This window comes from Chiloscyllium plagiosum, unplaced genomic scaffold (genome assembly GCF_037043375.1).
Source record: "Chiloscyllium plagiosum isolate Xiang-an unplaced genomic scaffold, Cpla_swu_hap1 HiC_scaffold_27, whole genome shotgun sequence".
In the NCBI taxonomy this organism is placed as follows: Eukaryota; Metazoa; Chordata; class Chondrichthyes; order Orectolobiformes; family Hemiscylliidae; genus Chiloscyllium; species Chiloscyllium plagiosum.
In genome coordinates this window covers 33432606-33460528 of record NW_028270165.1, presented here as the reverse complement: position 1 = coordinate 33460528, position 27923 = coordinate 33432606, and the positions used below count along the sequence as shown (strand labels likewise).

The 27923-nt window shown below is 53.5% G+C and overlaps 3 protein-coding genes across 6 annotated transcripts in view; 2 read left to right on the top strand and 1 right to left on the bottom strand.

Annotated features, from left to right (window-relative positions):
• Positions 1 to 469: 469 nt before the first annotated feature.
• On the bottom strand, positions 470 to 26316 carry LOC122547073 (uncharacterized). Of its 3 annotated transcripts, XM_087974352.1 has the most exons (3): positions 26221 to 26316; positions 25952 to 26087; positions 470 to 1550 (listed from the first exon to the last, which is right to left on the bottom strand). In XM_087974352.1, exon 3 carries the CDS (start codon positions 1244 to 1246, stop codon positions 653 to 655), a length of 594 nt encoding a protein of 197 aa, XP_087830478.1. In that variant the 5' UTR covers positions 1247 to 1550; positions 25952 to 26087; positions 26221 to 26316; the 3' UTR covers positions 470 to 652. The 3 variants fall into 3 exon arrangements, with proteins under 3 accessions (XP_087830478.1, XP_087830479.1, XP_043541590.1); XM_087974353.1 differs by lacking the exon at positions 25952 to 26087 and having other exon boundaries at positions 26221 to 26277; XM_043685655.2 differs by lacking the exons at positions 25952 to 26087; positions 26221 to 26316 and adding an exon at positions 2074 to 2475.
• The window catches only part of LOC122547074 (uncharacterized), an 82736-nt gene continuing 59155 nt past the window's right edge, over positions 4343 to 27923 (top strand). Inside the window, exons 1-2 of one of the 2 annotated variants that reach the window (XM_087974355.1) lie at positions 4343 to 5055; positions 5261 to 5265. In XM_087974355.1, coding sequence (XP_087830481.1) covers positions 4584 to 5055; positions 5261 to 5265 — 477 coding nt within the window. In that variant the 5' untranslated portion in view covers positions 4343 to 4583. The remainder of the gene's footprint in view (positions 5056 to 5260; positions 5266 to 27923) is intronic. The other variant, XM_087974356.1, reaches the window with a different exon arrangement.
• LOC148143540 (uncharacterized) lies at positions 24658 to 25959 on the top strand (the record flags this gene model as incomplete). The annotated part of the gene is made up of 1 exon (XM_087975705.1): positions 24658 to 25959. A coding segment is annotated over one exon (1302 nt), but the record flags the coding sequence as incomplete, so codon positions are not given.

The following is a 27923-nucleotide window of genomic DNA, read 5'->3' as shown; positions in this document are numbered from 1 at the left end:
GGAAGAAACTGGAGCCAAGTTTTACTGAGGGTCAGAGAGATGTACAGCACAGAAACAGACCCTTCGGTCCAACTCTTCCATTCTGACCAGATATCCCAACCCAATCTAGTCCCACCTGCCAGCACCCGGCCCACATCCCTCCAAACCCTTCCTATTCATATACCCATCCAAATGCCTCTTAAATGTTACAATTGTACCAGCCTCCACCACTTCCTCTGGCAGCTCATTCCATACCCGTACCACCCTCTGGGTGAAAGAATTGCCCCTTTAAACATTTGCTCTCTCACCCTAAACTTGTGCCCTCTAGTTCTGGACTCCCACTCCCCATGGAAAAGACCTTTGTGCACTGACCCTGTCTCTACCCCTCATGATTTTGTAAACCTCGATAAGGTCACCCGTCAGCCTCCGACGCTCCGGGGGGAAAACAGCCCCCAGCCAACAATTCAAACCCTCCAACCCTGGCAACATTCTTAATGGAGATTTATTCACACCAGGTAAACATGACAGGTATTGTGTCCACAGCATGGTCAGTCAGTGTCCCTTTGCGTGCAGTCATTGAACCATCCAATCCATGCCCTTGCCAACGTATATAAATAATTTAAGCTGAGACAGTTATGATCCACTATCCACAGATCTCTAATAAAAAGGGGCTCTACTCGGTGTGACTGCCCTGGTGCCTCAGCAGGGTGGACGACTCAGTGAATCCCTTGCCACACACGGAGCAAGTGTACGGCCTCTCCCCGGTGTGAATGCGCCGGTGCTTTCGGAGATTGGAGGACTCGGTGAACCCTTTCCCGCACAAGCAGCAGGTGAACGGCCGCTCCCCGGTGTGAACCCGCCGGTGAGACAGCAGGCTGGTCGAGCGAGTGAAGCCCTTCCCGCACACGGAGCAGCTGAACGGCCTCTCTCCGGTATGGGCCATCTGGTGCCGCAGCAGGCTGGACAGCTGAGTGAAGCCTTTCCCGCACTCGGGGCAGATGAACGGCTTCTCCCGAGTGTGAACCCGCTGGTGCGTCAGGAGGTGGGAGGACTGAGTGAAGCCCTTCCCGCACTCGGAGCAGACGAACGGCCTCTCCCCGGTGTGGACCTGCTGGTGCCGGAGCAAGTTGCACGATTCAGTGAATCCCTTCCCGCACTCGGAGCAGATGAACGGCCTCTCCCCGGTGTGGCTGCGTCGATGAATCTCCAACTCAGATGGGACTTTAAACCCCTTCCCACAGTCCCCACATTTCCATGGTTTCTCCATGTTGTCCTCGTGTCTGTCCAGCTCCGACGGCCCAGTTGGGACCGCACCCACAACAGAGCTCTTCCACAGTTTCCCTGTGGTGAACGGGGAGATGTTTCTTCAGGCTTTGTAAGTGGTTAACGCCCCTTTATCCTCACTTCACTTTGACGTCTCGGTACATTTGCAGTCTCGCTGTAGCTTTCAAGGCAGATAAGGACAGACGAAGATTTCTCCATCAAGATTCAACGATGACCAGTCTTGATGAGTTGAGTGATTCTTTCAGACTCTCATTTGACGTTTGCTTTGAGATTTGTGTGCGCAAGTCCTGCAAAAGGAGATTCCAAAACAGATATTCAGAACAGACGATTCCGTGCCAAAACTTCTTTCCTCTTTTATTCCCTAAAAGCCGCAAGCCTCCAGCTCAAACATTCTCCTTCTGTTCTGACCGTTCTGTCCTGCATAGCTCATTCCTGACGAAGGGCTCGTGCCCGGAACATCCGACTCTCCTGCTCCTCAGACGTTGCCCGGCCCCTGCTGTGCTCCTCCAGCGCCGCAATCTCGACTCTGATCGCCAGCGCTTTCCTCACTCTCTCCCTGTGCCTAATATGTGTCCAGCCCGAAGGAGACTGGGGAAACACTGCAAAGTCTCCATCCCACATGCGGTTTCTAATATTCGCAAACCCCCCTCCCTCCCTCCCAACACCAGTCTCCTGAAGGGTCTGATTCGCTCAGAGCTGTGTACCCCTATCCCACACACTTATCCCTCTGTCCCCACTCTGCTGCATTTCATATCCCCTTCTCCCTAAGGGGTCTGGTTAACAAACCCCCCCCCCCACTCCCACACTCACCTCTCTTCCTGTCCTGGACATAGAAATCAAGGGGTGGGGGGGAGGGAATAAAGTGTTTTAACTTAGAGGTTGTGGACTGGGGAAGGGAGGCCCAGTGAGTGTAAAGGTAAAGTCAGATGCTGTGCTTTTGTCTGAACTTGGAGGAAAATGAAAGGGCAAGGATTTTGCAAAGTGTCCTCCTTTTGCATTCCCCTTTCCCCTTCTGCAACACACTCAGAGCTGGAGGGCCGCGCAGGCGCAGTGTGGGCCCACCGTCCAGAGCAGGCGCAGTCCCGAGCGCCGCGGCTGGGGCTTGGGAGGAGCAACTCCCTCCCTCCCAGGAGGAGGCGGGGCCCTGGCCCGAGCCGCCAGCCGGTTACCCTGGAAACCTTTGTCTCGGCGAGCCAGGCTCGGGAGGGTGGGGGTGGGGAGAGAAGTCAAGCTGATGGGGGCGGAGGCATTCCGTGCCCCGCGCGCCTTGGAACCCGAGACGTCACAATCGGCCACCGCGATCCCTATTGGCCCCTCTCTCCCGGCCCGTCATGGGGAGACGGAGCAATGCGGAGCCCTGGAGGACCGGAAGGGGTTCGGTCCTCCTGCCAATCAGAGCCTCCCCCCATTGTCTGAATGCGGAAGTTGGACCATGAGCTCCTGAAGTTGCTGCTGCTGCCCCTGTCTCTCTGAATGAAGACTGAGCTTGAGCCCAGACTGCAGCTTCCTTCCTCTCTCCAACATCTGTGAGTGCAGCACCCTCTCTGTCATTACTCTGGGCACCAGTTTGCTGAGTTGAAGGGAAAGGAGGTGATTCCAGGGAAGGGGGCAGATCCTGGAAGCAGGGAAACATTCGAAACAAAAAGGGAGCAGGGCTAGGCCATTCAGCCCTTGGAGCCTGCCCCGCACTTCCTTACAATCACGGATCATCATCCAACTCAATATCTTGGCTCCCACTTTCTCCCCGTGCCCTCTGATCCCTTTAGCCCTGAGCACTGCCCCTAACTCCTTGGACACAGTCAGTGTTTCAGAACAGAGGATTCCGCAGGGTCACTCAATCCTAATATGATCAGGAGGTGGATCCAGAAAGTGAAATGCTCGTTTTATTTGCTTGAAATGGTTTCAAACAATGGAGAGAGGTTCCACAGAAGCCAGAGTCTTCTGTTGGGAATTTGAGGTTCATGTCTGTTGATCAAAACTGGGAACCAGCAGTTCGTCTGTTTTCAGCACTTCTCACAATTGCCCCAGACAATTGTGTAACGCAACAGTTTAAGCCTGCCCTACTCCCGTCTATGCGGCCTGTAGTGTGAATGTACTTGTTACTTCAAGCTTGAAGTGGCAGGACTCATAGAGTGGCACAGCACGGAAACAGACCCTTCGGTCCCACCCGTCCATGCCGACCAGATATCCCAACCCAATCTAGTCCCACCTGCCAGTACCCGGCCCATATCCTTCCAAACCCTTCCTATTCATATACCCATCCAAATGCCTCTTAAATGTTGCAATTGTACCAGCCTCCGCCACATCCTCTGGCAGCTCAGTCCATATATGTACCACCCTCTGTGTGAAACGTTGCCCCTTAGGTCTCTTTTATACCTTTCCTCCCTCGCCCTAAACCCTCTAGTTCTGGACTCCCTGACCCCAGGGAAAAGATCTTGTCTATTTATCCTATCCATGCCCCTCATGATGTTGTAAACCTCTTATACATTAGAGAAGATGTACGATGGGGGCATTGGTTACATGAGACCAATTTGAAAAAGGTAAAACCTTACTCTTCCCGGATTTACCTGGGCATTTGTTTCTTTTTACAGTTACTGGTCCCTGTGCAGATCATAATAGCATCGATATGTTTAGTATTGTTTTGGTCTATGATAAATATCAGCAGCCCATTTGGCCTGAAGATTCGCCCACGCCGTTAAACCCCATTCTAACTTCTGTCGACCCCTTTTGCAGGATCTTGGAAAGAGACGATTTGTGGACGGAAATCTCAAACCGAACGGCCGCTCGCGATCCGGCTGGCTCACCGGATCCGTCAGGACCTGAGTATCGTCGGCCTTGGAATCCGGAAGGGGGAACGTTTGTCCCAGCTCAAAAGGCTCGGGACTTCTGTGTGATTGGACAAGCATTCCGAGTGCGCTGACTGGCAGGAGCAAACACCGGGCTGAGAAGAAGCCATTTGTGGTGGGGAGAGGCTGGGCACGTGTTCGGTGCACGACCGAGGCTTCGACTGATTTGATCGGGCGAGCGTGTGCACCCTGGAGAAGCCGTGGAAATGTGGGGACTGCGGGAAGGGGTTCCAGTGGCCGTCGGAGCTGGAGATCCACCGCCGCAGTCACACCGGGGAGAGGCCGTTCACCTGCTTCGTGTGCGAGAAGGGATTCACGAAATCGTCCCACCTGAAGTCCCACCAGCGGGTCCACACCGGGGAGAGGCCGTACGTCTGCTCCGAGTGCGGGAAGGGATTCACTAAGTCGTCGAACCTGAAATCCCACCGGCGGGTCCACACCGGGGAGAGGCCGTTCTCCTGCTCCCAGTGCGGGATGGGATTCACTCTGCTGTGCAACCTGCTGTCCCACGGGCGGGTCCACACCGGCGAGCGGCCGTTCACCTGCACCGTCTGCGGCAAGGGCTTCACCCAGTCGTCCACCCTGCTGCGGCACCAGCGGGTCCACACCGGCGAGCGGCCCTTCGTCTGCTCCGAGTGCGGCAAGGGCTTCACTCGGTCGTCCAACCTGCTGGCCCACCAGCGGGTCCACACCGGCGAGCGGCCCTTCGTCTGCTCCGAGTGCGGCAAGGGCTTCGGCGACTCGTCCACCCTGAGACACCACCAGGCAGTCCACACCGGGGAGTGGCCGTTCACCTGCTCTCAGTGCGGGAAGGGCTTCACCCAGTCCTCCCACCTGCTGACCCACCGGCGGGTCCACACCGGGGAGAGGCCCTTCAGCTGCTCGGTGTGCGGGAAGGCCTTCGCTCAGTCCTCCACCCTCCTGACGCACCGACGTGTCCACACTGGCCAGAGAGGCCACACGTCTGCTTCGGCTGCGGGAAGAGATTCACTGGGACCGTTCGCCTGCTGAAACACCAGTCAGTTCACCTGCTCCTAGTGGGGGAGGAGAGTCACCCTCAGATGCAACCTGCTGAGACCTAGACAGGACGGTTAGACTGGCGTTCAGCACACTCGCGCCCCTTCATGGCGAACACCTTTTGAGTATCGGAGGCGGGGTGTCCTGTCGAGGTCGTGCAGGACATTGGTGAGGCCACTTCTGGGATACTGCGTCCAATTTTGGTAGCCCTGTTACAGGGGCAGCACGGTGGCTCAGTGGTTAGCGCCGCTGCCTCGCAGCGCCAGGGACCCAGGTTCGATTCTGGCCTCTGTGCAAACGCCACACAGGCAGTCGCACTTTCTCCCCGTGTCTGCGTGGGTTTCCTCCGGGTGCTCCCACAGTCCAAAGATGTGCAGGTCAGGGTGGATTGGCCATGCTAAATTGCCCATAGTGCCGAGGGATGTACAAGTTCGGATGGATTGGCCTTCCCCCCCCCCCCCCCCCCTAATTTATCCATAGTATCCAGGGATGTGCACGTTAGGGTGGATTGGCCATGCTAAATTACCCATAGTGCCCAGGGATGTGCACGTTAGGGTGGATTGGCCATGCTAAATTACCCATAGTGTCCAGGGATGTGCACGTTAGGGTGGATTGGCCATGCTAAATTACCCATAGTGCCCAGGGATGTGCAGGTTAGGGTGGATGGTCTGTGCTAAATTACCCATAGTGTCACAGGGATGTGCAGGTTAGGGTGGATTGATCGTGCTAAATTACCCATAGTGCACAGGGATGTATAGGTTAGGGTGGTCTGGCCATGCTAAATTACCCATAGGGCCCTGGGATGTGCAGGTTAGGGTGGATTGGCCATGCCAGATTACCCATAGGGCCCTGGGATGTACAGGTTAGGATGGATTGGCCATGCTACATGACCAAGAACTTTGCTGAATGAGCAGTAATCCTGACTCCTGTCCCCAGTGCGCTGCCAGATACACTGAGCCTTTCAGATTGTTTCTGTTTCATTGGGAGTGATTGATGTGTACAAGATAAAGGGAGCTTTACTCTCACCCCATACTGTCCCTGTCCTGGGAGTGTTTGATGGGGGACAGTGTAGAGGGAGCTTTACTCTCACCCCGTACTGTCCCTGTTCTGGGAGTGTTTGATGGGGGACAGTGTAGAGGGAGCTTTACTCTCACCCCGTGCTGTCCCTGTCCTGGGAGTGTTTGATGGGGGACAGTGTAGAGAGAGCTTCACTCTGTATCTAACCCAGTACTGTCCCTGTCCCTGGGTGTGTTTGATGGGGGACAGTGTAGAGGGATCTTTACTCTGTATCTAACCCCGTGCTGTCCCTGTCCTGGGAGTGTTTGATGGGGACAGTGTAGAGGGATCTTTACTCTGTATCTAACCCCGTGCTGTCCCTTTCCCTGGGTGTGTTTCATGGGGGACAGTGTAGAGGGATCTTTACTCTGTATCTAACCCCGGGCTGTCCCTGTCCTGGGAGTGTTTGATGGGGGGACAGTGTAGAGAGAGCTTTACTCTGTATCTAACCCCGTGCTGTCTCTGTCCTGGGAGTGTTTGATGGGGACAGTGTAGAGGGATCTTTACTCTGTATCTAACCCTGTGCTGTCCCTGTCCCTGGGAGTGTGTGATGGGGACAGTGTAGAGGGAGCTTCACTCTGTATCTAACCCCGTGCTGTCCCTGTCCCTGGGAGTGTTTGATGGGGGGGACAGTGTGGAGGAAGCTTTACTCTGTATCTAACCCCGGGCTGTCCCTGTCCTGGGAGTGTTTGATGGGGGACAGTGTAGAGGGAGCTTTACTCTGTATCTAACCCCGTGCTGTCCCTGTCCTGGGAGTGTTTGATGGGGGACAGTGTAGAGAGAGCTTCACTCTGTATCTAACCCAGTACTGTCCCTGTCCCTGGGAGTGTTTGATGGGGGACAGTGTAGAGGGAGCTTTACTCTCACCCCATACTGTCCCTGTTCTGGGAGTGTTTGATGGGGGACAGTGTAGAGGGAGCTTTACTCTCACCCCATACTGTCCCTGTTCTGGGAGTGTTTGATGGGGGACAGTGTAGAGGGAGCTTTACTCTCACCCCGTACTGTCCCTGTCCTGGGAGTGTTTGATGGGGGACAGTGTAGAGGGAGCTTTACTCTCACCCCATACTGTCCCTGTTCTGGGAGTGTTTGATGGGGGACAGTGTAGAGGGAGCTTTACTCTCACCCCATACTGTCCCTGTTCTGGGAGTGTTTGATGGGGGACAGTGTAGAGGGAGCTTTACTCTCACCCCGTACTGTCCCTGTCCTGGGAGTGTTTGATGGGGGACAGTGTAGAGGGAGCTTTACTCTCACCCCGTACTGTCCCTGTCCCTGGGAGTGTTTGATGGGGGACAGTGTAGAGGGAGCTTTACTCTCACCCCATACTGTCCCTGTTCTGGGAGTGTTTGATGGGGGACAGTGTAGAGGGAGCTTTACTCTCACCCCATACTGTCCCTGTTCTGGGAGTGTTTGATGGGGGGACAGTGTAGAGGGAGCTTTACTCTTTATCTAACCCCGTGCTGTCCCTTTCCCTGGGTGTGTTTCATGGGGGACAGTGTAGAGGGATCTTTACTCTGTATCTAACCCCGTGCTGTCTCTGTCCTGGGAGTGTTTGATGGGGACAGTGTAGAGGGATCTTTACTCTGTATCTAACCCTGTGCTGTCCCTGTCCCTGGGAGTGTGTGATGGGGACAGTGTAGAGGGAGCTTCACTCTGTATCTAACCCCGTGCTGTCCCTGTTCTGGGAGTGTTTGATGGGGGGACAGTGTAGAGGGAGCTTTACTCTTTATCTAACCCCGTGCTGTCCCTGGGTGTGTTTGATGGGGGGACAGTGTAGAGGGAGCTTTACTTTGTATCTAACCCCATGCTGTCTCTGTCCTGGGAGTGTTTGATGGGGACAGTGTAGAGGGAGCTTTACTCTGTATCTACCCCAGTGCTGTCCCTGTGCTTGGAGTGTTTAATGGGGGACAGTGTAGAGGGAGCTTTACTCTGTATCTAACCCCGTGCTGTCCCTGTCCCTGGGTGTGTTTGATGGGGGAACAGTATAGAGGGAGCTTTACTCTGTATCTAACCCCATTATGTCCCTGGCCATGGGAGTGTTTGATGGGGGACAGTGTGGAGGGAGCTTTACTCTGTATCTAACCCAGTACTGTCCCTGTCCTGGGAGTATTTGATGGGGGACAGTGTAGAGAGAGCTTTACTCTGTATCTAACCCCGTGCTGTCCCTGTCCCTGGGTGTGTTTGATGGGGGATAGTGTAGAGAGAGCTTTACTCTGTATCTAACCCAGTACTGTCCCTGTCCCTGGGTGTGTTTGATGGGGGACAGTGTAGAGAGAGCTTTACTCTGTATCTAACCCCGTGCTGTCCCTGTCCCTGGGAGTGTTTGATGGGGGACAGTGTAGAGAGAGCTTTACTCTGTATCTAACCCAGTACTGTCCCTGTCCCTGGGTGTGTTTGATGGGGGACAGTGTAGAGAGAGCTTTACTCTGTATCTAACCCCGTGCTGTCCCTGTCCCTGGGAGTGTTTGATGGGGGATAGTGTAAAGGGAGCTTTATTCTGTATTTAACTCTGTGCTGTCCCTGTCCCTGGGAGTGTTTGATGGGGGACAGTGTAGAGAGAGCTTTACTCTGTATCTAACCCCGTGCTGTCCCTGTCCCTGGGAGTGTTTGATGGGGGACAGTGTAGAGGGAGCTTTACTCTGTATCTAACCCCGTGCTGTCCCTGTCCTGGGGAGTGTTTGATGGGGGACAGTGTAGAGGGAGCTTTACTCTGTATCTACCCCCGTGCTGTCCCTGTCCCTGGGAGTGTTTGACCGTGACTTTACTTTCAATTTAAAAGAGTAGCGGAAGCTTTATTTTCAATATAATACGGTAGAGGGAGCTTTACTCTGTAACTCACCTCATTGGGGTTACATACATAATAAACCCCTTCTACACTGTCGGGACTCAACTGGCATAGTACTGTCTGAGGAGCCTTGGGGAGTGTCTGCGGAGCCTTGGGGAGTGTCTGCGGAGCCTTGGGGAGTGTCTGTGGAGCCTTGGGGAGTGTCTGCGGAGCCTTGGGGAGTGTCTGCGGAGCCTTGGGGAGTGTCTGCGGAGCCTTGGGGAGTGTCTGCGGAGCCTTGGGGAGTGTCTGCGGGGCCTTGGGGAGTGTCTGCGGGGCGGTTGGTTGATGGTATGTGGTGCTGCTCCTGAGAGTCAGTGATGGACAGAATGGTTGCGGTCCCAATAAAATGGGGGTTCGTTTGTCCTGGATAGTCTCGAGCATTGTCAGAGCTGCCCCCATCCGGGGCAAGTGGGGAATATTCCATCCCACTCCTGGCGTGTGCCTTGTAGATGGGTGGGACAGGCTTTGGCAACTTGTCTCTGACCTGCTCAGTGTCATTATACAGTTGGTCCAGTTCAGCTACAGCTCAATTCCCCCCCCCCCCCCGCCATCCCAGGGTTTTGATGGTGGTGGTGAGGTGGGGGGGGGGGTAGTGATTCAGTGACGATAACACCGTCGAATGTCAAAGGGCGATGTTTCGATTGTTTCGGATTGCAGATGGTCATTTCCCAGATGTTACTTACCACTTTTCACCCCAAACGTGGGTACTCTCCGGCGTCTTGCTGCCCTTCGATGTGGACTGCTCCTGTGTTGGACGTGGAGATGGATTGTCTGAGGAGTCGTGAATGGCGCTGAGCGTTGTTCAATCACTGGAGAACATCTCCACTTCTGACCTGACAGAGTCATAGAGATGTACAGCACGGAAACAGACCCTTCGGTCCAACCCGTCCCTGCCGACCAGCTATCCCAACCCAAACTAGCCCCACCTGCCAGCACCCGGCCCATATCCCTCCAAACCCTTCCTATTCATATACCCATCCAAATGCCTCTTAAATGTTGCAATTGTACCAGCCTCCACCACTTCCTCTGGCAGCTCATCCCATACACGTACCACCCTCTGTGTGAAAAAGTTGCCCCTTAGGTCTCTTTTATATCTTTCCCCTCTCACCCTAAACCTATGCCCTCTAGTTCTGGACTCCCCCACCCCAAGGAAAAGACTTTGTCTATTTACCCTATCCATGCCCCTCATGATTTTGTAAACCTCTATAAGGTCACCCCTCAGCCTCTGACACTCCAGAGAAAACAGCCCCAGCCTGTTCAGCTTCTCCCTATAGCTCAGATCCTCTAACCCTGGCAACATCCTTGTAAATCTTTTCTGAACCCTTTCAAGTTTCACAACATCTTTCCGATAGGAAGGAGACCAGAATTGCACACAATATTCCAACGGTGGCCTAACCAATGTCCTGTACAGCCGCAACATGACCTCCCAACTCCTGTACTCAATACTCTGACCAATAAAGGAAAGCATCCCAAACACCACCTTCACTATCCTATCTAGCTACAACTCCACTCTCAAGGAGCTATGAACCTGCACTCCAAGGTCTCTTTGTTCAGCAACACTCCCTAGGACCTTACCATTAAGTGTATAAGTCCTGCTAAGATTGATGGAGTAAGGTCATCATCTCTCTGCCTGTGTGTGTGTGTCTCTCTCTCTTTCTGCCTGTGTGTGTGTGTTTCTCTCTGCCCGTGTGCGTGTCTCTGCCTGTGTCTGTGTGTCTCTGCCTGTCTGTGTGTGTCTCTCTCTGCCTGTCTGTGTGTCTCTCTCTCTCTGCGTGTGTGTGTGTCTCTCTCTGCCTGTGTGTGTGTCTCTCTCTGTGCCTGTGTGTGTGTCTTTCTCTCTCTCTCTGCCTGTGTGTGTGTGTCTCTCTCTGCCTGTGTGTGTGTGTCTCTCTCTGCCTGTGTGTGTGTCTCTGCCTGTGTGTGTCTCTCTCTCTCTGCCTGTGTGTGTATGTGTCTCTCTCTCTGCCTGTGTGTGTGTGTGTCTCTGCCTGTGTGTGTGTGTCTGTGTCTTTCTCTCTCTGCCTGTGTGTGTCTCTCTGCCTATGTGTGTGTGTGTGTCTCTCTCTCTCTGCCTGTGTGTATGTCTCTCTCTCTCTGTCTCTGTGTTTCTCTCTCTCTCTGCCTGTGTGTGTGTCTCTCTCTCTCTCTCTGCCTGTGTGTCTCTCTCTGCCTCTGTGTGTGTGTCTCTCTCTCTCTGCCTGTGTGTGTGTCTCTCTCTCTCTGCCTGTGTGTCTCTCTCTGCCTCTGTGTGTGTGTGTCTCTCTCTCTGCCTCTGTGTGTGTGTCTTTCTCTGCCTCTGTGTGTGTGTCTCTCTCTGCCTGTGTGTGTCTCTCTCTGCCTCTGTGTGTGTGTGTGTCTCTCTCTCTCTCTGCCTGTGTGTGTGTGTGTTTCTCTGCCTGTGTGTGTGTCTCTCTGCCTCTGTGTGTGTGTGTGTGTCTCTCTCTCTCTCTCTCTGCCTGAGTGTGTGTGTGTGTATTTCTCTGCCTGTGTGTGTGTCTCTCTCTCTGCCTGTGTGTGTGTCTCTCTCTGCCTCTGTGTGTGTGTCTCTCTCTCTCTGCCTGTATGTGTGTGTGTCTCTCTGCCTGTGTGTGTGTCTCTCTCTCTCTCTCTGCCTGTGTGTGTGTGTCTCTCTCTCTTTCTCTGCCTGTGTGTGTCTCTCTCTCTCTGCCTGTGTGTATGTCTCTCTCTCTCTGTCTCTGTGTTTCTCTCTCTCTCTGCCTGTGTGTGTGTCTCTCTCTCTCTCTGCCTGTGTGTCTCTCTCTGCCTCTGTGTGTGTGTCTCTCTCTCTCTGCCTGTGTGTGTGTCTCTCTCTCTCTGCCTGTGTGTCTCTCTCTGCCTCTGTATGTGTGTGTCTCTCTCTCTGCCTCTGTGTGTGTGTCTTTCTCTGCCTCTGTGTGTGTGTGTCTCTCTGCCTGTGTGTGTCTCTCTCTGCCTCTGTGTGTGTGTGTGTCTCTCTCTCTCTCTGCCTGTGTGTGTGTGTGTTTCTCTGCCTGTGTGTGTGTCTCTCTGCCTCTGTGTGTGTGTGTGTGTCTCTCTCTCTCTCTGCCTGAGTGTGTGTGTGTGTATTTCTCTGCCTGTGTGTGTGTCTCTCTCTCTGCCTGTGTGTGTGTCTCTCTCTGCCTCTGTGTGTGTGTCTCTCTCTCTCTGCCTGTATGTGTGTGTGTCTCTCTGCCTGTGTGTGTGTCTCTCTCTCTCTCTCTGCCTGTGTGTGTGTGTCTCTCTCTCTTTCTCTGCCTGTGTGTGTGTGTCTCTCTCTCTCTCTGCCTGTGTGTGTGTGTCTCTCTCTCTCTCTGCCTGTGTGTGTGTGTGTGTGTGTCTCTCTCTCTCTCTCTGCCTGTGTGTGTGTCTCTCTCTCTCTCTGCCTGTGTGTGTGTGTGTCTCTATCTCTGCCTGTGTGTGTGTGTCTCTCTCTCTCTCTGCCTGTGTGTGTGTGTGTCTCTCTCTCTCTCTCTGCCTGTGTGTGTGTGTCTCTCTCTCTGCCTGTGTGTGTGTGTCTCTCTCTCTCTCTGCCTGTGTGTGTGTGTCTCTCTCTCTCTCTGCCTGTGTGTGTGTGTCTCTCTCTCTCTCTGCCTGTGTGTGTGTCTCTCTCTCTCTGCCTGTGTGTGTGTGTCTCTCTCTCTCTGCCTGTGTGTGTGTGTCTCTCTCTCTCTGCCTGTGTGTGTGTGTGTGTCTCTCTCTCTCTGCCTGTGTGTGTGTGTGTGTGTCTCTGCCTGCCTGTGTGTTTTTGCCTGGCTCTGTGTCTGTGTGTGTTTTTTCTGAGGGAGTTAGTGTTTAATCTCTTGCAATTTGTGTTAATGGTTGGCAAGTGGATCTCCCGCCTGCCTATTTGTGACAGACAGCAATTCTTATGCAGTACAGACACCTGGTTTGTGTTTTCCATTCATTTGGGTCGACCAGACGGTAAATCTTGCAAAATCAGCTTGAACTCCTGTCATGATTTCCAACACACTACCCCGGTGAGGCGTGACACCCGATTCCCGTGCTCCGATCCAATTCCGCCTGACCTGACCTAATCCCCAACAGCCTCCTGTGCGCGGTTTCATAATGTCCCACAGCTGGACAGGATTGGCCGAGTCGAGACTGAATTTGTGTGACGCCAGCCTGGGTGTAATTGAAAGACAGAACAGCCCCGATGGGCTGATTGGCCTTATGTTTGTGTGTAACAGGCTGAAGGGGCTGAATGGTGTTCCTCTATAACAGGCCCAAGTTCCTCTGTTCAGCTGAATCGTGCTAAGTTGCTCCTGGTGTCCAAGGGGTGTGCAGGCTCAGTGGGTTAGCCATGGGGAAGGCAGGAATGAATGGGCGGGTGGTTTGGGTCTGGATGGGATGCTCTTCGGAGGGTCGGTGTGTAGTCGATGGGCCGAATGGCCTGCTTCCCCGCTGTAGGGATTCTGCATTCTGTTCCTGGCCCACCGTTCCCGACAGTAGCCGCTCTCCCATTCTCTGGGGCACCCCCCCCGTTCAGCAGGTACACACGAGGTGTGCTTTCCTAGACCTCTCACTCTCTCTCTGCTCTCTCTCTTCTCACCTCCTCGCTCTCACTCTCTCTCTTCTCACCTCCTCGCTCTCGCTCTCTCTCTTCTCACCTCCTCGCTCTCGCTCTCTCTCTCTCCTCACCTCCTCGCTCTCGCTCTCTCTCTCTTCTCATCTCCTCGCTCTCGCTCTCTCTCTTCTCACCTCCTCGCTCTCGCTCTCTCTCTCTCTCTTCTCACCTCCTCACTCTCGCTCTCTCTCTCTCTTCTCACCTCCTCGCTCTCGCTCTCTCTCTCTTCTCATCTCGCTCTCTCTCTCTCTCCTCACCTCCTCGCTCTCGCTCTCTCTCTTCTCACCTCCTCACCTTCTTGCTCTCGCTCTCTCTCTCTCTCTTCTCATCTCCTCGCTCTCGCTCTCTCTCTCTCCCTGTGTCTCTCTCTCCCTGTGTCTCTCTCTCCCTGTGTCTCTCTCTCCCTGTGTCTCTCTCTCCCTGTGTCTCTCTCTCCCTGTGTCTCTCTCTCCCTGTGTCTCTCTCTCCCTGTGTCTCTCTCTCCCTGTGTCTCTCTCTCCCTGTGTCTCTCTCTCCCTGTGTCTCTCTCTCTCTCTCTCATTTCCTTTGGGATTCTTCCACCATTTGACGAAACTCTCTCCTGCTCCTGCTGAATGGATTTCTCCGAAGCCTTCCTGTTTGTGTCACCTTGTTTTTAAGCGCCCTTCCCTCCGCACCGGGTCAATATCCCTAGTGAACCTTCTGTGAACGGGCCTCCAACCAAACCATCTCTTTTTCAGAACTAAAGGAGACCAAAGCGGCCATCCTCCGATGTGGTCTGACCAGTGCCTTTGACAGTAAGACCTTCTTCCTCTTGCATTCCAAATCCTTTAAAATAAGGGCCAACGTTCCACTTGGCTTCCTGCCTGTTAATCCAGAGAGGAGACACTGAGGGCTGCAGATGCTGGAGATCAGAGCTGAAAATGTGTTGTTGGAAAAGCGCAGCAGGTCAGGCCACATCCAGGGATCAGGAGAATCGACGTTTCGGGCATAAACCCTTCTTCAGGAATGAGGAAAGTGTGCCCAGCAGGCTAAGATAAAAGGTAGGGAGGTGGGACTTGGGGGAGGGGCGTTGGAAATGTGATAGGTGGAAAGAGGTCAAGGTGAGGATGATAGGTCAGACTGGGGTGGGGGCGGAGAGGTCGGGAAGAAGATTGCAGGTTAGGAAGGCGGTGCTGAGTTCGATGGATTTGACTGAGACAAGGTGGGGGGGCGGGAAATGAGGAAACTGGTGAAATCCGAGTTCATCCCTTGTGGTTGGAGGGTTCCCAGGCGGAAGATGAGGTGCTCTTCCTCATACCGTCGTTTTGTTGTGGTCTGGCAATGGAGGAGTCCAAAGATACCCTGTGGCTCAACATTTCAATTCCCCCTCCCACTCCACCAAGGATATGCAGGTCCTTGGACTCCTCCATCGTCAGACCACAACAAAACGATGGTTGGAGGAAGAGCGCCTCATCTTCCGGCTAGGAACCCTCCAACCACAAGGGATGAACTCGGATTTCACCAGTTTCCTCATTTCCCCTCCCCCCACCTTGTCTCAGTCAAATCCATCGAATTCAGCACCGCCTTCCTAACCGGTAATCTTCTTCCTGACCTCTCCGCCCCCACCCCAGTCTTACCTATCACCCTCACCCTCACCTTGACCTCCTTCCACCTATCGCATTTCCGACGCCCCTCCCCCAAGTCCCTCCTCCCTACCTTTTATCTTAGCCTGCTGGGCACACTTTCCTCATTCCTGAAGAAGTCCTCATTCCTGAAGTCAATGATAAAAACAAAATCTGGATTTAAGAATCCACTAATGACCACGAATCCATGATCAGGAACCCCCCCCACCCCCCACCCGTCTGGTTCACTAATGGCCTTTCGGGTAGAAACGTCTATCCTCTGACCTGGATGTGACTCCAGACCTCACAGCGATATTTTCTTCATTCATTGATAGGAAGTGGGCATTTATTGCCCTGTCCCTAATTGTCCAGAAGAACAAAGAGAATGTACAGCCCAGGAACAGGCCCTTCGGCCCTCCAAGCCTGAGCCGATCCAAATGTACTGTCTAAACCTGACGCCCAATTCCTATGCTTCTGTATCCCTCTGCTCCCCACATACTCATGCCATCTGTCCAGAAGCATTTTAAATGAATCTACCGTGCCTGCCTCTACCACCTCTGCTGGCAACGTGTTCCAGACGCCCACCACCCTCTGTGTGAAGTACTTGCCGCGTGTATCCCCCTTAAACTTTTCACCTCTCACCTTGAAAGCACGACCTCTCCTTATTGAATCCTTCACCCTGGGAAAAAACTTGTCTCTATCCACCCTGTCTATACCCTTCATGATTTTGTAAACCTCAATCAGGTCCCCCCTCAATCTCCTTTTTTCTAGTGAAAATAAACCTAACCTACTCAACCTCTCTTCATAGCTATTACCTTCCATACCAGGCAACATCCTCGTAAACCTTCTCTGCACCCTCTCCAAAGCGTCCACATCCTTTTGGTAATGTGGCGACCAGAACTGTACACAGTATTCTAAATGCGGCCGAACCAATGTCTTGTACGATTCTAACATGACTTGCCAGCTCTTATACACAGTACCCAGACTAATGAAGGCAAGCATACTATATGCCTCCTTGACCACTCTATCCACCTGTGCAGCAACCTTCAGGGTACAATGGACCTGAACTCCCAGATCTCTCTGCTCATCAACTTTTCCCAAGGCTCTTCCGTTCATTGTATAATTCACTCTAGAATTAGACTTGCCTAAATGCATCACCTCACATTTGTCTGGATTGAAATCCATCTGCCATTTTTCTGCCCAACTCTCCAGTCTATCTATATCCTCCTGTATTCTTCGACAGTCCCTTATGCTTTCTGCTACTCCACCAATCTTTGTGTCATCTGCAAACTTGCTGATCATACCAACAGTGCCCTCTTCCAGATCATTTATATATATTACAATCAACAGTGGCCCCAGCACTGATCCCTGTGGAACACCACTGGTCACCTTTCTCCGTTTCGAAAAGCTCCCTTCAACTACTACTCTCTGTCTCCTGTTGCTCAACCAGTTTTTTATCCACCTAGCTAGAACACCCCTGCACACCATGTGACATCACTTTCTCCATTAGTCTACCATGGGGAGCCTTATCAAACGCCTCACTAAAGTTCATGTATATGGCATCAACAGCCCTTCCTTCATCTAACAACTTGGTCACTTCCTCGAAGAGCTCTATGAAGCTGGTAAGGCAGTTAAGATTTTGCAGTGGGTCTGGAGTCACTCGTAGGTCGGAACAGGTGAGGATGGCAGTGTCCTTCCCCGAAGGGCATTAAGGAGCCAGATAGTTTTTATTTTTCCCCTGACCATGGATACATGGTCATCATTCGGCTCTTAATTCCAGATTTTTAAATTGAATTCAGATTCCACCACTTGTGGGTGAGAATTGAACCAGGTACCCCGAACATGATCTGGGTTGACAGTCTAGTGATAATACCAGCAGGGCATCGCCTCTATGGTTGACTCTGACCTGTGATGAGGGACAGACAATAAATAACTGGCCGAGGCAGTGATGCTGTCATCCCGCGATCGAACAGCAGGAAGCCATTCCTCCCTTGTGTCACAGCTTTGCACCAGTTTAAATGACACCGGAGTTCCTGCCTCCCCACATCCTGCTCCCCCTTGCCCACTCGGTTAACCCAGCCCAGGGGGACAGGCCCCAGATTGGCCAGCAATGCCGGGGTGAAAGCCCATGAGGGGATGGGGAATTCTCCGTCAACAGGCGGAGAGACAGGCGATCGATTCCGGGGGAGGGGAGAGGGTTGCGCTGTCCAGTCGCTGCTGGCTTCCCCAAATCCCCCAACACTTAGGAACAACGCTGCCCTTTACCGACCTGCGACTCAAGACAGGCTTTACCGTAGCTAATGTTACTGAGAGGAGTGACCAATTACTGCATTTCCAATCCTGGGCCGATCCCACTGAACGAGAAGTTGCGGCTTCGAGAGGAGGAGGTTTGGAGCAGATTCTGATCAGGTTATAAAACCCCGTGTGGGCTGGACAGAGGAGAAGCTGACCCCGCTCCTAAAGAGGCCACCGGGTTGAAATCGGTTTGCCAAAGAAGTGAGGAAAAAAAACTCCTTCTCACTCAGCGAGTGTCAGGGTGCTGAGAGACAGCAAATGGTGGTGGTCACAGCGGGTCAGGCTGCACCCATGGAGAGAGAGAGAGAGAGAGCGAATATTTTGAGACCAGGTGACTCAGGCATCAGGGTGCGGAGTTGTACAGCCTGGAAATGTGGCCGAGGCCGGTTCAATCGAGGCACGCAAGAGGGGGCACCGGCTGGCTATTGGGATTGCTCGTTCGGACAGCCAGCGCAAACGTGATGGGCAGAATGGCTACCTGGCTTCGCCGCAACAATCCCGAGGGTGGCGGAAAGGGGGCTGCATTTCCAGGGTGACCTGACGTTCCCTGGAAATGGCATCAATGCGTGGTGAGAGGAGGTTTCGGGTTTATTTTTCGGGTTAAATGATGCTTCCACGCAAATTAGTATTGAGTGAACCTCCCGCATCCTGGAGGTTGGTGGTCAGCTGGATGTCTGTGTAAACAGGAGGAGACTGGACTGGACTCATAAATACGGTGGCTGCAAGAGCAGGTCAGAGGCTAGTACTCCTGCAGAGCGTAACTCACCCCCTGCCTCTTGAAAGCCCTGTCCTGCTATCTACAAGGCAGAAGTATTCTCCATTTGTCCTGGACGTGGGGCAGCTCCTGCCCACACTCTGACACCATCCAGAGGCAAAGCGGCCCCTGCTTAGCTTGGCACCGCACCCACTCCCTCCACCGACTGACGCCCGGTGTGTACCATCTACAAGCCACACTGCAGAAACTCACCAAGGCTCCCGAGTCAGCACCTCCCAAAACCTACAACCGCTTCCATCTTATTTTAAACTCGTTCATGGGATGAGGGCGTCACTGGCTGGGCCCAGCATTTATTGCCCCATCCCCAATTCCCCAGAAGGCAGTTGAAAGCCCCCCCCCAAGTTGCTGTGGGTCTGGAGTCACAGGCCAGGTAGGTTTCCTTTCCTGCAGGACATTAGTGGACCCAGATGGGTTTTTTCCAACAATCGACTCACGGTCATCCATCAGACGTGATTCTTGAATTCAAATCCCACCATCTGCCGTGGGTGGAATTCGCACCCCAGTCCCCGGGATATTACCTGGGTCTCTGGATTAACAATCCAGCGATAATACCACTAGAGCCATCGCCTCCCCTGAAAGGCAAGGGGCATCAGATGCTCACTCACCACCCGGACTTGGAAATGTATCGGCCGTCCCTTCGGTGTCGCGGGGTCAGAATCCTGGAATTCCTTCCCTAAGGGCGTCGTGGGTCTACTTGGAGGGAAAGCGCAGTGGTTCCAGTAGGCAACTCACCCCCACCCACCACCTTCTCAAGGGGTAGCAATAAATGTTCGGCACAGCCAGTGATGCAAATATCTCAAAAGGTCCAGGCCCCCTCATGGTTTTGAATCCCTCTCTCTGAGCCCCTCTCAGCCATGCCTTGTCCAAAGAAGAAACTCTCCAAATGACCTTGACAACTGAGGTTCCTCAACCCTGGAACCATTCTTGACAACCTCTCTTGCAGTCACTCCAAAGCCTTCGAGTGTACTGGAGCCAAGGGAGGGTCTAGCCAGGGACATAGTACAAAGTACAAAGAAGATTTACAGCACAGGAACAGGCCCATCAGCCCTTCAAGCCTGAGCCAATCCAAATCTACTGTCTAAACCTGTCGCCCAATTCCGAAGCGACCAGAACTGTACACAGGATTCTAAATGCGGCCGAACCAATGTCTTGTCCGATTCTAACATGACCTGCCAGCTCTTATAATCAATACCCCGTCTGATGAAGGTAAGCATACTACATGCCTTCTTGACCACTCTACCCACCTGTGCAGCCACCTTCAGGGTACAATGGACCTGCACTCCCAGATCTCTCTGCTCATCAACTTTTCCCAAGGCTCTTCCATTCATTGTATAATTCACTCTAGAATTAGACTTCCCAAAACGTATCACCTCACATTTGCCCGGATTGAACTCCATCTGCGACTTCTCTGCCCAACTCTCCAGTCTATCTATATCCTCCTGCATTCTTTGACAGTCCCTTATGCTTTCTGCTACTCCACCAATCTTCATGTCATCTGCAAACTTACTGATCAGACCAACAGTGCCCTCTTCCAGATCATTTATGTATATTACAAACAACAGTGGCCGCAGCACTGACCCCTGTGGAACACCACTGGGCACCTTTCTCCATTTCGAGAAACTCCCTTGTTGTAGATGACCAAAGGCAAGCTGAAGAGATATAGAAATGGAAGGATGGCCATTCGACCCCTCGAAGTTCACTCTGCCATTCCATGAGATCGTCCTCAAGCTTCAATTCCCTGGTTAAAAGTCCATCTCCCGTGGGCAGGATCTCCCTGCAGGTCTGTTTCTGGGCCTGGCCAGGCTAGCTGTAAACAGGACAGGCGGTGGGCTATGGAGGGGGCCGTATCTACTGGCTGTCTCTCCCTCTTCAACAGTTATACTCATTCCTGGGTGTCCTTGGACAGGGGGCACATGATGTCTGTCAATGCTCTCAGTGCCTTTAGAGAGAGGTGGGGGACTGTGCTGGGGGGAAATGCAGTGTTCTATTTTCCCCTCTGACTCCATTTTGATTTAACCCCTTCCCTCCATCCCTAACTCCCACCTTCACTTTGGATGTAATTAACTACAGGGCTGACTCTATTGATGGTGAATATTAGTTCAAGGAACAGGCAGAAAAAAATTAAGATGATTTTGGTGGTAGGAAGATCACCCAGTTGTAGCAAGTTTTGAGAAGCTTTGTAGCTCAGGTTGAGGTTTTGGATGTAGGTTTGCTCGCTGAGCTGGAAGGTTTGTTTCCAGATGTTTCGTCACCCGACTAGGTAACATCTTCAGTGGGCATCTGGCAAAGCACTGTTGATTATTCCTGCTTTCTATTTCTATGTTTGGGTTTCTTTGGGTTGGTGATGTCATTTCCTGTGGTGATGTCATTTCTCGTCACATCCCAGGAAATGACGTCACCAACCCAAAGAAACCCAAACATAGAAATAGAAAGCCGGAATCATGTACAGTGCTTCACCTGAGGCCCACTGAAGATGAAATGAACCTTCCAGCTCAGCGAGCAAACCCACATCCATCCCTCAGTTGTATACGGTAACACTTCTGGGCAGAGAGAAAAGAAACCAAAACACCTCCCTCAGCCTTGAATATACACCCCTGTGATGTTGGATATTTCACTTAATACATTAACAGTCTAGATGAAGGAACTGAGGGCATTCGGGTTAGGTTTGCGGATGATACAAAGATAGGTAGAGGGACAGGTAGCATTGAGGAGGCGGGGAGGCTGCAGAAGGATTTGGACAGGTTCAGAGGGTGGGCAGATGGAATACATTGTGGGAAAGTGTGAGGTGATGCACTTTGGTCGGAAGAATAGAGGCATGGACTATATTCTAAATGAGGAGAAAATTCAGAAGTCTGAAGTGCAAAGTGACTTGGGAGTTCTACGCCAGGATTCTCTCAAGGTAAACTTGCAGGCTGAGTCAGTAGTTAGGAAGGCAAATGCAATGATGGCATTTATTTTGAGAGGGCTTGAATATACTTCTGAGGCTCCATAAGGCTCCGGTCAGGCCACATTTGGAGTAGTGTGAGCAGGTTTGGGGCCCCATATCTCAGGAAGGATGGACTGGCCCTGGAGTGTGTTCAGAGGAGGTTCACGAGAATGGTCCCAGGAATGAAAAGCTTAACATATGAGGAACATTTGAGGACTCTGGGTCTAGACTTGGTGAAGTTTAGATGGATGAGGGGGGATCTAATTGAAACATACAGAATACTGAAATGGCCTGGACAGCGTAGATGTTGAGAAGATGTTTCCATTAGTAGGGGAGACCAGGACCCGAGGGTGAAGCCTTAGAATAAAGGGAAGGCCTTTTAGAATGGAGATGGGGGAAACTTCTTCAGACAGAGAGTGGTGAATCTATGGAATTAATTGCCACGGAAGGCTGTGGAGGCCAGGGCACTGAGGATATTTAAGACTGAGATAGATAGGTTCTTGTGTATCAAGGGTTACAGGGAGAAAGCAGGAGAATGGGGTTGAGAAACTCATCAGCCATGATTAAATGGCAGAGCAGACCCGATGGGCCGAGTGGCCTAATTTCTGCTCTTATAGTCTTATGGACAGAGCGGTTGTGAGAGTTGTTGGTGCCTTCCAGCTGGGGTTGGCCACCCTTAGGAGCTGTCAACTTCTCCTCGACAGTTTCTGCTTGAAACCCCTCAGGCGATGTGCAGGAGCAGCACTGAGAGCAGGGGGTGGTCCTGAAGTGGGCAGCGATCCACTGTGGGTCTCCTGTCCTTCGCTGAGCCGCACCGCCTCCCCGTTCAACAACACCACGATTTTTCACCTTCCCCCTCCTTGCTCTCAAATAGGATGTGAGAGCGGAGTGAGGCCATTCGGCCCATCGAGACCTTCCTCCCCCCCCCCCTCCCAATGCAATGAGATATGGACCAATCTGATCATTCTCAGCTCCACTTGGCTGCTTCTCCCCCATCACTCTGGGTTCCTGTGCTTGCTATATCCCGGCCTTGGGTATAGTTAGCAACCTAGCCTCAACAGCCCTCTGTGGTAAATAATTCCACAGGTTCACTCCCCTCGGAGAGAGAGGGAGATTCCCTCTCATCTCCATCTTCAATGGGTGACCCGTCATTCTGAGATGATGTCTCGCTGGTCCTCCACTCTCCCACACCAGGGGAACCCACCTTTTTGCATCCCCAAACATCTTATGCGTTTCAATAAGGTCACCCCTCATTGTTACAAACTCCAGAGTAATTGAATCATACAGCATGGAAACAGACCCTTCGGTCCATCATGTCCATGCCAACTAGACATCCCAATCTGACTTCGACCAAAAGCGAAAATGCTGGAAAATCTCAGCAGGTCTGGCAGCATCTGTAAGGAGAGAAAAGAGCTGACGTATTGAGTCTAACTGACCCTTTGTCAAATCTGACTTAGTCCCATTTGCCAGCACATCCCTCTAAACCCTTCCTATTCATGTACCCACCCAGATGCCTTCCAAATATTGCAATGGTACCAGTCTCCACCACTTCCTCTGGCAGCTCATTCCAGACACGCACCACCCTTCGTGTGAAAAAAGTTTTCCCTCAGGTCCTTCCCTCTCGCCCTAAACCTTTCGTTTTGAGCTCCACCCCCACCTTGGAAAACGACTGTTTTTCCTATCCAAGCCCCTCAAGATTTTACAAACTTCTATGAGGTCACCCCTCAGCCTCCGACGCTGCAGGGAAAAATAGCCCCCAGCCTGTTCAGCCATAAGGCAAACCCTCTGGTCCCAACCACTACATCTTTGTAAATCTTTTTTGTGCACCCTCTTGAAGTTTCACAGCGTCCTTCCTATAGAAGGGTTGAAAGTGTTTGTACAGTGTGGGAACAGATTTTTGTAATTTTTAATTTTTTGTAAAAGGGGATACGAGATGCATGGAGTCCCTACAGGGTGGAAACAGGCCCTTCAGCCCAACAAAGCAAAAGTGAGGACGGCAGATGCTGGAACCCAGAGTTTAGATCAGAGTGGGGCTGGAAAAGGGCAGCAGCTCAGACAACATCCGAGGAGCAGGGAAATCGACGTTTCGGGCAAAAGCCCTTCCTCAGGAATCAACAGCGAGCCATTCACTCTATTTTTAACTCCTGACTAAAGGCGCCCAACTTCCCTGAACACTACGGGCAATCTAGCACAGCCAAATCGCCTAACCTGCAGCTTTTCCTGGGATTGTTGCCCTGGGAGAAGGGGAATGTGCAAACTACACACAGACAAGTCGCCCGAGGCCGGATTTGAACCCGGGTCCCTGGCGTTGTAAGGTAGCAACTGAGCCATCGTAGCGCCCTCGCTTGCAGCAGAAAGTCGAGGCATGGAATGGTTATCTCTGTCACCGAGAGTGTTTTTTTTTAAAACAGAAGGTGAGAACGAGGGAAAGATTCAGAGCAGGTCTGGCAGCAGCCCAGGAAGAGAAACAGTGTGTGTCAGGCCCACAGTGAGGGGAGGGATGCTCCGGTGGTTTTCAGGAGTGCAAGGGGAGCCGGGGGGGGGGGGGCACCCTGTTTGCCTCCCCCTGCTTGGGGCGAACGGAGGTAACAGCGATGGGATGGGGATAGGAGAGAAACACAGGCCCGGCTGCACTTCCCGGCCCGATGGAGAGGGGGCGCTGACCGATGATTGACACCAGCCCTGCTCCAAGGGGGAAGCGGCTGGTAGGACGGGGGAGGGCGGGATTGCTGTCCGGGGTGGGCAGTGGGTCCAGGCCCCTGCGCGGAGACCCTCCTCCCTTTGTCTGAATGAATGGGAAGGGGGTGGGGGTTTACATTCTGTGTGAACAGCCGCAGCGAAAAACAGGAAATTGTCTCCCCCCCTCCCCTCCCAATCGCTTGCATAATTTCTTTTAAATATTCTAATTCGTTAACATTTGAAAAGAACCTTCTTTTTCTCTTTAAAATTGATCTTTGTTATGATCTTCCTTGTGAGTAAAACATTTTGTGTGTGTTTGGGGAGGGGGGTATGGGTTTTCAATTTAAATAGGGAGGTGATGCATTTTAATGTTAAAGAGTCTCTCGGATTGTCCTGCGAGGTGCAAAGACGCGCATTCACAGCCTCAAATAAAACGTATTGGTGCTGAAAGAGATGAACTCCCTTTTCATCCTCCCCCTCCCCCTTTCCCCCCTCCCCCTTTCCCCCTCCCCTTTTCCCCTCCCCCTTCCCCCTTTCTCCTTCCCCCTTCCCCTTCCCCCCTCCTCCTTCCCCCTTCCTCCTTCCCCCTTCCTCCTTCCCCCTTCCTCCTTCCCCCTTCCCCCCTCCCCTTCCCCCCTCCCCTTCCCCCTCCCCTTCCCCCCTCCCCTCTCCCCCTCCCCCCTCCCCTTCCCCCCTCCCCTTCCCCCTCCCCTTCCCCCCTCCCCTTCCCCCTCCCCTTCCCCCCTCCCCTTCCCCCTTTCTCCTTCCCCCTTTCTCCTTCCCCCCTCCCCCCTCCCCTTCCCCCTTTCTCCTTCCCCCCTCCCCCCTCCCCTTCCCCCTTTCTCCTTCCCCCCTCCCCCCTCCCCTTCCCCCTTTCTCCTTCCCCCCTCCCCCCTCCCCTTCCCCCTTTCTCCTTCCCCCCTCCCCCCTCCCCTTCCCCCTTTCTCCTTCCCCCCTCCCCCCTCCCCTTCCCCCCTCCCCCCTCCCCTTCCCCCTTTCTCCTCCCCCCCCTTCCCCCTTCCCCTTCCCCCTTCCCCCCTCCCCTTCCCCCTTTCCCCCCTCCCCTTCCCCCTTTCCCCCCTCCCCTTCCCCCTTTCCCCCCTCCCCTTCCCCCTTTCCCCCTCCCCCTTTCCCCCCTCCCCCTTTCCCCCTCCCCCTCCCCTTTCCCCCCCTCCCCCTTCCCCCCTCCCCCTCCCCTTTCCCCCCTCCCCCTTCCCCCCTCCCCCTCCCCTTTCCCCCCTCCCCATTCCCCCCTCCCCCTTCCCCCCTCCCCCTCCCCCTTCCCCCCTCCCCCTCCCCTTTCCCCCCTCCCCCTTCCCCCCTCCCCCTCCCCTTTCCCCCCTCCCCCTCCCCTTTCCCCCTCCCCTTTCCCCCCTCCCCCTCCCCTTTCCCCCCTCCCCCTCCCCTTTCCCCCCTCCCCCTCCCCTTTCCCCCCTCCCCCTCCCCCTCCCCTTTCCCCCCTCCCCTTTCCCCCCTCCCCTTTCCCCCTCCCCTTCCCCCTTTCTCCTTCCCCCTTCCCTTCCCCCTTTCTCCTTCCCCCTTTCCCCCCTCCCCCTTTCCCCCCTCCCCCTTTCCCCCCTCCCCCTTTCCCCTTTCTCCTTTCCCCTTCCCCCCCTCCCCCTTTCCCCCCTCCCCTTTCCCCCCTCCCCTTTCCCCCTCCCCTTTCCCCCCTCCCCTTTCCCCCTCCCCTTCCCCCTTTCTCCTTCCCCCTTTCCCCCTCCCCTTCCCCCTTTCTCCTTCCCCCTTTCCCCCCTCCCCCTTTCCCCCCTCCCCCTTTCCCCTTTCTCCTTTCCCCTTCCCCCCTCCCCCTTCCCCCCTCCCCCTTCCCCCCTCCCCCCTCCCCCTTTCCCCCTTCCCCCCTCCCCCCTCCCCCTTTCCCCCTTCCCCCCTCCCCCTTTCCCCCTTCCCCCCTCCCCCTTTTTCCCCCTCCCCCTTTCCCCCCTCCCCCTTTCCCCCCTCCCCCTTTCCCCCCTCCCCCTTTCCCCCCTCCCCCTTTCCCCCTTTCCCCCTTCCCCCCCTCCCCCTTTCCCCCTTCCCCCCCTCCCCCTTTTCTCCTTCCCCCTTTCCCCCCTCCCCCTTTCCCCCTCCCCCTTTCCCCCTCCCCCTTCCCGACAATGAAGGCAGGGCCCCCCTCCCATGCATACCCATTTAGCTGGAGGTGCACTCAGCAGCCACCACCTCGCTCCCGCCCTCACTCTGCGCTGTCGGTTGGCCAGCGGCTCACGTCCATCAGCACCGAGAGGTCAAGGCGAATGACCATCCTGTGGAGGGGCGCTGCTCCTTCTCGTTTGATTGTTGGGGGGGGGGGGGGGGGGGGAGGGAGAGGATTTGTCAAGTTACAGTTTCGATCATCGAAGTTGTGTTTAATATAACGGGGAGGGAAGTAAATCTCAATGGCCAGGGGGCGGCTTACCCGGCTCCGCTTTCCCGTTAGCTCTCTGTAGAAGACCATCCTCCCTCTACTTTCCTTAACGTTATCACTGATCTTGCACTGAGTGGTGTGCAGCTTTAGACCGGACCTCCATCCATCCGCCGAGCCTCTGCGGTGGCATGATATCCCGAGGCGAACGAATGAGCCGTTTGTTTTCCCACTTGGAAGGCCCCCCCTTAATGGCCGGCCGCTCTACCCGGCATGCCCCGCGGCAAGGAATCCGCCCTATTGATCACAGCGGGAGGGCCTGGCGCGCAGGCGCGGTCCGGTGAGGCCCCGCCCCCGTGCCTGTTGGCTTGAAAGGCGCGAGCAACTCCCAGTTGCATTGACTGGGCGCCTGCAACTCGGTCAAACATGACCAAAATCTAGACCGACGAATCAGGGCCGTCCGGAGAAGAGTTGGGTGATGCATTTTGGGGGAGGACAAAGTTAAAAACCTACGTTCAGCATTGCAAAGTTTAAAATCACACAACACCAAGTTATAGTCCCAACAGGTTGATATGGAAGCACTGGCTTTCGGAGCGCTGCTCCTTCACTGGGTAGCCGCAGAGCAGGATCATAAGACACAAAATGTACAGCAAAACATTACAGTGTCATGCAACTGAAACTATATATTGAACAAACCTGGATTGCTGTTCAGTCTTTTGTTTTTTTAGAGTGGGTTGCAGGTGTGGGTTCATTAATATGTAAATCCAAGAGCTTCTTTGAAGTCACATTTTCGCGATAACTTTATTTTTAAAAAAGTGACACCTCAGCTCAGCCAATGCATTAAGGGTGTGAGGTTAGAGTCTGTCTGCATCCCAACCTTGAAGCTCCCAAAGGTAGGAATTTGTAAAATGTTACATGGATTGCGTTGACAATCTGCACATTGTGTGCTTTTTGAGCAAAATAGAATGTATCTGCAAATGCAATTTACAGGGCATTTGGGGTCGGGCATTCAAGGCCAGGCTGTACCCACTGAAGGGCAGGACATCGAGAAGTGTCGAGGGAGCTTGGAGTGGGTGGTGTTGACAGAACCCTAATGGTAGCGGCTCAGGTAGATGAGGAGGTTAACAAGAGTAGCAGGATACTGACCTCTAACAGACCTCGCATAAGTGCAAGGGAGATCATGCTGGAATTGTATTGTGTGCGGTTTTGAAATCCACAAAGTAGGAGGGATGTGATTGCAGTGGAGAGGGGGAAGAGGAGATTTACCAGGATGTCGCTTAGGCTGCAGAACTTCAGTTGTGAAGATAGTTATACTCCTTGGAAGCAGAAGAGATTGAGATGATAGAGATGTATAAAATTGTGATGGGCATAACTGGGTAAATAGGAAGGAACCCTCCCCTTGAAGGAGGACCAGGGGACACACATTTAAGAGGCAGGAGGCATATGGTTACGGACCAGGCCAGACCCCCTCAAAACATTTCAAGAAAGTTAACTTTGCTAGTTCATAGAATCACTACAGAGTGGAAATAGGCCATTTGGCCCAAAAAAGTCCACTCTGATGGGTATCCCAGCCAGACCCATTCCCCTACCTCTATTACTCCACATTTGCCTCTGACTAATGCACATAACTCACATATCCCTGAACACTATGGGCAATTGAGCATGGCCAATTCACCTAACCTGCACATCTTTGGACTATGGGAGGAAACCGGAGCACCCGGAGGAAACCCACACAGACACGGGGAGAATGTGCAAAC

Excerpts from the sequence above, each read along its gene's own strand:
- LOC122547073 (XM_087974352.1), bottom strand. The coding sequence starts at position 1,246 with ATGGAGAAACCATGGAAATGTGGGGACTGTGGGAAGGGGTTTAAAGTC.